Here is a 10,782-nt window from a genome sequence, read left to right on the forward strand (position 1 = left end):
CATGGATAGGACCTTATTCCTGGTAAGTTGTTACCTGGAGCAGGACTGGCAGGGTTAATATGAACAGGAAACCCCCTTTCAACATTTCCCAGGGCAAACCCATTGATCTTGCCTTTCCCAGCCTGCCTCCTCTACCAGTCTCCTGGGAGCTTCAATGACATCACAGGCAGAGCTCACTGCACTTTGGCTTGTGGAAACATTAGATATTTTCAGCAGTTTTCAGATTTTTCCAAAATTTATTTAGTGAGTGAGTTTGGGCCCTAGCATCATCCTCCACTGCCTATACCCAATGTCATGATAGCCCAGGGCTGATCCAAACCCTCCTGCCAGATGTCTCTGTGAGCTGACCCAAATGAGAGATGTGCTGACTCTCCAGCTTCATATCCAGGACGGGGTTTCTTCAAAATAGAAGTGCTGCAGTTTCACAAATTCGATTATATAGTTTGAAACATGCGACGTCATTCCAATTCCTGTCTCCATGTTTGGTTTGTTTTCCCTCCACATGCATGACAGCGCAGTACTCACTGGGCTCATTATTGGGTTCCCCAGGTCTCCAGAACCTGTAAAATAGAGACGCTCATGTGTTAGAGATGCATCATTATAAATGTTGCAGAGGAAAGGGCTGTAGCTGATTATGATGAGGGAGATGGAGAATTGCAACACTTGAATCAGCCACAAACACTCATCTTCTTTCAGCACACTGTTCCCAAAAATTCATTCATAGCCTCTATCCATGTTCCCTTTGTAAATCATCTCTCGGTTACAACAAAAATAGTTAGTTCCAGTTGAGAGTAAGCCGCTCCCTCTCTTTTTGCTCTCTCTCTCTCCCCCAACACACACACACACCCCGTTGTGTATTAATCCTGGAACTAAGTGGAGGGTGGTAACTGGTCTCCATCCCAGGAAATACTCACGCTGAAGTTTTGTCATATGGAGTCTCATCCACCCACCGCCACTGGCCTGAGTTCTCCTTATCAGTCAGACCAATACAGTAATTCCTTTCTTCGCTGCCTGTAACTGTTCCATTTACCCGAGTGAAGATGAAATCCTGGATAAAAATAAAATCAAATCTCCACCAGGTGCAGTCCCTGGGCAGACAGTAGGAGACAGGGGTCCCTGTAGGGGTGTGGTGGTGCTGGATGTGAATGATGAGGAAGCCCTGGATTAAATGAACACAGAGCCCAAACATGCTCTCCAGGGCTACACTCTGAGTGCCCAGAGGAGCCTGACTCCCAGCAAGTTACCTGCTCAGCTCCTGTGTTGATCACCACCAGGTGGGAGCCCATCCCTGTGCAGTTCCTCTCACTGTCATCCCAGGTCATAAAGTCTTTAGAGAAGTAGTAGCAGCTGGCCTGAAAGGGCTCCCAGTCCCCGGGGCAGCACGTCAAGACTTGCTCTGTGAGAGAAGAAGTGAATGAACCACAGAAAATAAAAACAGAAAGGACTTGTTAGGTGACACCCAGTTCAGTCCTCAGGTCCAGTACAGGGTAGTTCCATCCAGTTCATCTTCATTTCACACATATCTCAAGCAATGGGGACTAACAGAGGCCTTCATGGTGAGGAAATGATTCACCACATTCAGACTAATTCTTTTTTCTCCTGCTTGGTCTTTTTTATACCTAATTCTTCCCCCTAAACCCCTCCTGGTCAGTTCTTTCCCTCATTGTTGCTTGCCCCCTGGAGGCACTTGTAGCCCATTAACACACATTAACTAGTTCTGTGCTGGACTGTTTCCCTTCCTGCTTCTGCGCTTGCTCTGGCAGACTCTCTCTTAGGTGTCCTCCTTCACCTTCTCCCTCTCTGTCCTTTTCCTTCAGTGTTCCTCACTCTTCGCCTCTTCTCACTCCATACCCCACCCCTAGATGACCTCATTCACTTCAGGTATCAGAGGGGTAGCCGTGTTAGTCTGAATCTGTAAAAGCAGCAGAGTCCTGTGGCACCTTATAGACTAACAGAGGTATTGGAGCATGAGCTTTCGTGGGTGAATACCCACTTCGTCGGATGCATCATAAGGTGCCACAGGACTCTTTGCTGTTCATTCACTTCAATGGCTTTATGTCTTGTCTTTGCTATGACGTTGTCTTTCACCTTTACCAGCCATTCATTTGCACCTCTCTCCATTCGACTCATGAGCTTGTCCAGAGAAACCCTCCTCTGCTCCCTTCTATATCATAAATAACAATGTCAGTATCCCCCACGTAGACTTGTAATCTTTGTGTATATTTAACTCCTCTGTCTCTCCTGCCTTTATTCACAAATCCATCCTGCTGCTCAACACTGCCAGTCCTTTTCTCTTTCCATTGTTACTGCCAAATCCTCAGCCCATGTCTTGGCCATCTCTCTGTAATCTTGACTGCTGCACCTACCCCTCTCTGGACTCCCCAGGTTTCATACTGTGTCCCTCATATATAATATTGCTGCCATTTCATCTCCCTATCCTTTCCCACTTGAGTCTCCTCATTGGCTTTGTTCTTCTTCTGGGTCAGATTCAAACCCCTCACCCTGACCTTCAGGGGCCTCCACAACTCTGCTCCTGTCTCCATCTCATCTATAGTTACTTTCTACTCCTACATTCAGCCACTTCAGCTTATCTCATCACTCTCCTGGTCTTCTTCCACAAATAGCTGTGTGCCTTTTCTTGCTGTGCCCTCGAAACCTGGAATATCCTCCTTGACCTCCACATGCTCTGCCTCAAATCACTCCTCAAAACTCATTCCTTTCAGTCAGTCTTCCACCCTTGCTCTCTCTTCCGACTGCCTCTAATTTGCCATATTATGGTGGGCTTGGCTACACTGGAGAGTTGCAGCGCTGGTGGAGGCTTTACAGCGCTGCAACTTAGTCACCATCCACACTTGCCAGGCACATACCGCGCTGCATCTCCCTGACTGCAGCGCTGGCTGTACTCCTGCTCTGCCTCGGGTATAACTATTGCAGCACTGGTGATGCAGCGCTGGAGTGCAAGTGTAAACAGTGATTAATCTTACTACGCTGTAACTGACCTCCAGAATTTTCCCATAATGCTTTTAACTAAATTACTCTCTTTGTTTTGTTATGATGCCTCTCTTTGTTTTGTTGTGAACTTGGGGCTCCGGGAGCTGCTTATCTAAAAAACAAACACAGCTCCTGTTTGCTGTGAATGAGGCAGGCAGGGAGATGAATGTCTACGGCTAGTGTTTGCTTGAGGAGAGAAACAGCATGGCGGAGGGGGGGGAGGGGGAGAAAGGGAGTCCGTCGGAGCAGCTGCTTATCTGGTCTGCAGGCTATTTGCATTTAAGAGTGAATGAGGGGTCGAGGAAATGGTCAAATTTTGCAAGGCAGGGAGCTGACACAGAATTTGCAAGGCAGGCTTTGCAAGGCAGGGAGCTGACACACAGTGTCGGCTCCAAAAATCCACTCTCTCTCTCTCCCCCGCTCCCTGTCACACTCCACCCCACCCCCCTCTTTTGAAAAGCATGTTGCAGCCACTTGAACCCTGGGATAACTGCCCATAATGCACTACTCCCAACAGCACTGCAAATGTGGCCACACTGCAGCGCTGGTAGCTGTCAGTGTGGCCACACACCAGCGCTTTCCCTACACAGCTGTACGAACACAGCTGTAACTCCCAGCGCTGCACATCTGCAAGTGTAGCCATGGCCACAAAGCCATAATTAAGGATGCATCATAGATTTGTGTTTAATGGAAAATAATGGGGCCCCTGCTGATTCTAATGTCAACACTGATTTCAGCATTGCCAGTTTGAAAGTGCCCAATTAATCGATGAGGCCATCCTTTACTACGTATTGCCATATTTCTTTTGTGTGTGACAGCACATTTGCCAAGTTGCAGTGGCTTCATTTAATCGAACTTGGCATTTCTCCATGTAAGAACACTCACTGCAGTCACTGTGTTCTTCACTACATTGGCATTGTTCTTTGCAAAGTTCTGCATTATTTGCTTTTTTATTTTTCATGTCCAGTTTAAACAGTTTCTTTTAAAACTAGGAAAATTCACGCAGAAAAATCTTTCTTTAATGTTAATTATCGTTGCTCTGTTCTACTTCAAGAACATTCTCCTCAAGGGCTGAAAACCGACAAGACAAAGAGTTCAGGTCAACAACCACACTTCTGTTTCTCTACGGACACCAAGAGAAAACTTTACAACTCTTACCTATTACTGTCCTCCTTCCACAACACATTGGTCACACCAACAGCTTCAAAAAGCTTTAACTCCGACGTACACACAAGAAAAACACATACGTTCCATAGATGCATAGAATTTAAGGCCATTAGATCATCTAGTCTGACCTCCTGTCTCCTGTATGTCACAGGCCCTAGAATTTCATCATTACCCCTCTATCAAGCCTGAGAAATTGTGTTTGACTTATTAAGAGATCAACTTTTAATTGACAGGCAAAGCTGTGACTGGACAATCTGTACCTCTACCGCCAATGAGGACACGATCTCTATTGCAACCTCTTGCCTTTTCACAAGGTCTTGTTCGGCCACTACTACTCACATTGAGTCGCCTAGTAGAAAGAATCCTGGACTGGAGTTCTAGGTTCTGTTCCCAGTTCTGCCGCTGGCCTTCTGGGTGACCTTGTGTAAAACCCTTGCCTCAGTTTCCCCATTTGCAATTTGAGGACAATGATACTGCCCACCTTCACAAAGATCTTTGAAACCTATGGATAAAAAAGCACTATACAAGAGTTAAGCAGACGTAGTAATACCTTACTCCACAAGGAGGCTGATTGAAGTGAATGGGACTATTTCTGAAGTAAGGTATAATGGGCTGTGAATAAAGAGGCAGACCTAGTCCACTGTCTGACAGTTAGCAGGACTGCTCTGTTGATAAATGAATGTATAAGGTCACTGTTAAAGTTTGCATCTGACGAAGTGGGTATTCACCCACAAAAGCTTATGCTCCAATATGTCTCTTAGTTTATAAGGTGCCACATGACTCTCTGTTGCTTTTTACAGATCCAGACTAACACGGCTACCCCTCTGATACTTGTTAAAGTTTAGTGACCCACTTTATCTCATGGTTGGGCATTAGAGCACATCAGATTGTAGTCACAGACTTAGAAAATAAAATATTTAAACACTTAGCGTGAAATCTTGGTTCCATTAAAGTCAGTGGCAAAACTCATATTGACTTCAGTAGGGCCATGATTTCAACCTGTTTATTTTTATGGAGATATATTTTTAAAGTATAACTTATTTTAAGATATGATTGTCTTTTGGGATTTCTTAGAGAAAAAAGAAAACATTTTTAACTTCTGCCTCCCTCTTGTATGTAGAGCTGGGTGAAAGTTGTTGAATACAACTTTTGTTCACCACAAAATGCAGATTTGGGTCAGAGGAAACATTTTGAGAATTTGTGTCAAATGAAATTCCTGTTTTAAATTTTGCATCAGTTTTCTTTTAAGAAATCTTTAAAAACTCAAACAATGAAATGTTTCATTTCAGGTCAATCAAATTGTTTTTTTGACCCAATATGATTTTTTTTCAACTTTTTCGATGTGCCTAGTAAACCAAAAACTCAGTTATTCACACAGCTCTCCTTGTATTTAAGTTTGAGTTAAGGCTGTGTAAATTACAAAAAGGAGACATTTGTTAAAAGTTATTCTTTACAGTGGACCAAAAAAGAGAATTTCTGTCCCAAGGGAAAAACAATATTTTGACATTTGTATTCATCCTCAATTGGAATGAAAATTGAAATATTGAAACTTTAAGGAACAAAACGTTTTGAAAAAATTTGACTCAGAAATACCAAACATTTCATTTTGACATTTTCAATTGAAACAAAATATTTAGCCATTAATTTTGATTTTCCCAGATGGAAAATTCTCCCAAAATAAACCTTCATTACCATCTCAGCAAAAACAGCACCTCCTACGGAGCCTCCAGCATCCTTCCCTCCAGCTCTCACTGTGTTACTGCCTATTTACCCATTCACATAACTCAGGGCTCAGCTGGCTGGTTTGTGTGATCTCACTTGGTTACCAGCCCCACCCAAGGTGAAGATCTCTTCAGGCTACAAGGAGTTTGAATCAGATTCCAGGTCCCAGAAAAAAAGGGAATTGCATGTGGTGGGGAGTCATTTCTGCTGACTTTCATTCATACTGACCTTTCCCTGCCCAACCCTCTGAAACACAAGTTTTTTCCTTCGGATACCGGCGCAGCCAAGACAGTTTCTCTTGCTCTTTGTGCCGTGTCCTAGTGTCCCAACGCCAGGTAACTACAGACACAGAGAGGGTGAAAACCAGAATTACAGCACTAGGCTGTGGGAGAGGGGGACCAGATCTGCAGGGTGAGAACAGACTCTTGGTCTGTCTCTTGCCAGGTGCCTCACAGGAAGGCTCATCCTCACAGCTTGTGCCTCATTGTGCGGTATGATCCCAGACTAGAGGAAGGGGGGATTCTACCTGACCTCTGTAGTGACCAGATCATGACCTGAAAGAGGAAGGCTAGTACCTCTATCCATGCTAGCAGCAGCACCAATGTAACTGCTCCTCATAAATGTATCCAGCCCCATCTTTAAACCCTGTTATTGTATCTGACTCAATGACCCCCTGCAGCAGTGAGTTCCACCAGCCGTCAATATGCCGTCTGAATGTGAATTTCCCTTTACTGGTTCTGAATGTACCAGCCACTCATTTCACTGGGAACCTCTTTATTTTTGTAAGTTAGGGCTGAGGGAAAAAGCAGGACAGATCCTTTCACAACAACCCCCCGCCGGGGAGAACCAATCCCCTTTAGAGCCATACAATCCCTGCTTATTGCATCTTATCTGGTGTCCTTTCCAATCCAGCTGAATAAGCAGCAGCCAGAACCCACCGAGGATGCTGGAGATGAAACAGGCACTGAGGATCAGGATGGAGATCACAGCAATGACCCAGGGGCTCAGCCAGGGGCAGTATCCCCTCTTCTCTGCAGGGGCTGAAATACACCAGGCAGCAATCACACAGACCAGAGCCAAAGGAGCAGGAGGTCCAGCAACCCCAGCGGGTCTGTTTCTAGCGCAGTGCCTGGAGGCACTGCATAGGTTTTCCTCTCTTCTGTGTGCTCACAGGAACCATCTCTTCTTCTCCCCATTTACTCTTGTGTCTTTCCTTTTCTTCTACCTCTCTCTCTTCCCTCCTCAACTCTCTCCTCACTGTCTGTTCCTTCACTGCTTCTCTCTTCCATTTCTTCCTTTCCCCAGATTTCATTCTTGCTCCCCTTCTTTGCTTTGGCTTTTCTCTCCTCTCTCCCCTGCCAATTTCCTTCCCATTTCACTCCTAGTTCTTGTCTCTCTCTCCTTCCGTTCCCTCTCTGCCCCTCTCATCCTCTTTCTCCTTGGATCACCCATTTCCGTAAGGCCCTTCTATTGATCTGATTTATCCATCAGTCCTTGGCCATTCCCTTTTCCAGACGTCATTACCACCATCCATCCCCCAGCAGAGCAGAGATAAATTCCCCCTTGTCACCTGCACTTCCAGGGCTGGTTTCCCCCGTTGGGCTCATGGTCTCTCCCAGATCTCACTCTCCCTGTCAGTGAGTTCGGGTTTCACATGTAGTCACGAGCACGGAGACGCTGAGCTGAGGAATTGGTGTATTTGGAGGTGGCCAGACACAAACAAGGAGCATATAAATTCTCTGCTGGGGCTGGCAAGCAGCATCGGAGTTTGAGGAACCCCACTGAGTGGGTGCAAGGGGAAGCTGAGGGTTTGCTGCCTTCTTATCACATAGGAAAAATATTGAGAGAGGAACATGAAGTGAAACTAAAATGAGACAAACATGAACCTCACAAAGATATATAGAGAAGGAACCTCCCTCCTCTGCACCCCACAGAACTTCATGGTCCCCCTGTCCCAAAGTCAGTGGGACCCTCCCTGCGCAGATCTCCTCAGTGGCTGGAGCGAGCCACTGACTCACTTTTCCCCTAGACCCCACCAATAACTCTCTATTCCAGGATTGGCTTATGAGACTTGGAGATAGGGTGACCAGTTATCCTGATTTTATAGGGACAGTCCTGATTTTTGGGTCTTTTTCTTATATAGGCTCCTGTTAACCCCACCCCCTGTCCTGATTTTTCACATTTGCTGTCTGGTCACCCTACGTGGAGAGCGACACACATCCTCTCCTATGGGCCCTTTAGGATTTCCTTGGAGTAGATAATGCCACCCTGGGCTCTATTACTCACCCTACCCCTTATGCCTTGAGATGAGAATCCTTCTTGATGGGTGTCCCCTGAGCAGGCACTGGCTGTGAAAGCACTGGCAGCTTGACTCCAGTGGCACTGCCGTACTCGGATGGATGGTGGCTGGAGGAGAGGAGGGTGAGATGTAGGAGACCCAGGACCCGAGAAAGACACAGGGCCTCTGACAGGGTGGCCTAGACATCCATCTGATCACTTGTGGGGCTCCCAAGACCTGGATTTCAGCCCCACAACCCATAGGCACTGACATCTACTCGCGCCGGTGGGTGCTTGACCCCATCTGCCCCTGGTTCCGCCCTGACTCCACCCCTCCACCCAAAATCTGCCCCTTCGCTGCCCCTATTCTTACTCCTTTCCCAAATCCCTGCCCTAGCCCCGCCTCTTCCCTGCCACCTCCCCTAAGTGTGCCACATTCCCGCTCCTCCCCCTCCCTCCCGGAGCTCGCTATGCCACCAAACAGCTGTTTGGCGGTGGCAAGCACTGTGAGGCAGGTGGCGGAGTCAGGACACGGCACGCTCAGGGGAGGAGGCCGACGCAGAGGCGGGGGGGCGGGGAGGAGCTTGGCTGCCAGTGGGTGCAGAGCACCCACTAATTTTTCCCTGTGGGTGCTCCATCCCCAGAGCGCCCATGGAGTCGGTGCCTATGCCATAACCTCTTTTGATCACTGTGGGGGAACAAGCCCCACTAGCTGAAGGAACAGCTAGGGAGGGAGCCCTGAATGAAACACAGCCCCATTAGATCCCTTACAGGATGTCCCAGGAGTAAGTCTTTGCGCACTAGCTGTGTGACAGGGGATGGATCACTTGTTGATTACCTGTTCTGTTCATTCCCTCTGGAGCACCTGGCATTGGCCACTGTCGGAAGACAGGATAGTGGGCTAGATGGGCGTTTGGTCTGACCCAGTATGGCCGTTCTTATGGTAGGGGTGCCATGATGAAGCTGTGTGGGAAGCCTTTGATTGAAACAGCAGATTGTGCTGTAGGGCAGGACTGAGGGGCAGGGGCGGCTCTAGGAATCCGGCCGACCCAAGCACGGCGGCATGCCGCAGGGGACGCGCTGCTGGTCGCCGGTCCCGCGGCTCCGGTGGAGCTTCCACAGGCATGCCTGCAGGGGGTCCACCCAAGCCGCGGGACCAGCGGACCCTCCACAGTCATGCCTGCGGGAGGTCCACCGGAGCCGCGGGACTAGCGGACCCTCCGCAGTCATGCCTGTGGGAGGTCCACCGGAGCCGCGGGACTAGCGGACCCTCCGCAGTCATGCCTGCGGGAGGTCCGCTGGTCCGCGGCTCCGGTGGACCTCCCGCAGGCATGACTACGGAAGATCCGCCGGAGCCGCCTGCCGGCAAAATGCCGCCCCAAGCACGCGCTTGGCGTGCTGGGGTCTGGAGCCGGCCCTGCTGAGGGGCATTGGCAGAGCTGTGTGGGGAACCCAGCACTGGAATATCAAGGGGGCTGCAGGGCAGGACTGACAGGGCATTGACAGAGCTGTGTGGGGAACCAGAACTGGAATAGCGGTGGGCTGCAGGGAAGGATTGAAGGGCATTGACAGAGCTGGGGCCAGGCCATGGGAGGACAAGCAAGAATCATGCTGCCCAATATGAATGAGGGAGACTGGGTAAGATTTCATCCCAGTGTATTGGGGAAGTCAAACTTTGCAGGAGGTTGAGCTTGGTGCCCAGGAATTAACCATCTTAGGTTCTGTGTATTAAGATGTGACTTTATTAAGATAAAGACGTCAATAGATACAGCCTCAAAGTGACCATGTATGAAAGGCAACTTTAAAGTATTCAGAGAAAAAAAGATAGGACCCCACCAGGAGAGAACCATCTACACAGCATCTGGTATTCAACCTTGTGGGGTAGGGATAGCTCAGTGGTTGGAGCATTGGCTTGCTCAACGTCGGGTTGTGAGTTCAATCCTTGAGGGGGCCATTTAGGGATCTGGGGCAAAAATCTGTCTGGGGGTTGGTCCTGTTTTGAGCAGGAGGTGGGACTAGATAACCTCCTGAGGTCCCTTCCAACCCTGATATTCTATGATTCTAAATCCATTAACAGGACTGAGACCTCTTCAAAGGAAGTGGTGGAAACCACATTGCTCAATATTAGGAATGGCAATATACAAAAACCTGTAGGAGAACACTTCAACCTCCCTGGCCACACAATAGCAGATCTTAAGGTGGCCATCCTGCAGCAAAAAAACTTTAGGACCAGACTTCAAAGAGAAACTGCTGAGCTTCAGTTCATCTGCAAATTTGACACCATCAGCTCAGGATTAAACAAAGACTGTGAATGGCTTGCCAGCTACAGAACCAGTTTCTCCTCCCTTGGTTTTCACACCTCAACTGCTAGAACAGGGCCTCATCCTCCCTGATTGATCTAACCTCGTTATCTCTAGCTTGCTTCTTGCTTGCTTATATATACCTGCCCCTGGAAATTTCCACTACTTGCATCCGACGAAGTGGGTATTCACCCACGAAAGCTCATGCTGCAAAACGTCTGTTAGTCTATAAGGTGCCACAGGATTCTTTGCTGCTTTTACAGAACCAGACTAACACGGCTACCCCTCCGATACTTGACACATTGCTCAAGTAATTCAAAGCAGA

The 10,782-nt window shown here is 48.0% G+C and overlaps 1 protein-coding gene across 1 annotated transcript; it reads right to left on the bottom strand.

The window, feature by feature from the left end:
* Window positions 1–251: 251 nt before the first annotated feature.
* On the bottom strand, window positions 252–5,891 carry LOC123345404 (C-type lectin domain family 4 member A-like). Its single transcript, XM_044982241.1, has 4 exons — window positions 5,851–5,891; window positions 1,245–1,396; window positions 915–1,048; window positions 252–560 (listed from the first exon to the last, which is right to left on the bottom strand). Exons 2-4 carry the CDS (start codon window positions 1,320–1,322, stop codon window positions 401–403), a joined length of 372 nt encoding a protein of 123 aa, XP_044838176.1. The 5' UTR covers window positions 1,323–1,396; window positions 5,851–5,891; the 3' UTR covers window positions 252–400.
* Window positions 5,892–10,782: the final 4,891 nt, after the last annotated feature.

Source organism: Mauremys mutica, chromosome 1, assembly GCF_020497125.1.
Source record: "Mauremys mutica isolate MM-2020 ecotype Southern chromosome 1, ASM2049712v1, whole genome shotgun sequence".
Taxonomy (NCBI): domain Eukaryota; kingdom Metazoa; phylum Chordata; order Testudines; family Geoemydidae; genus Mauremys; species Mauremys mutica.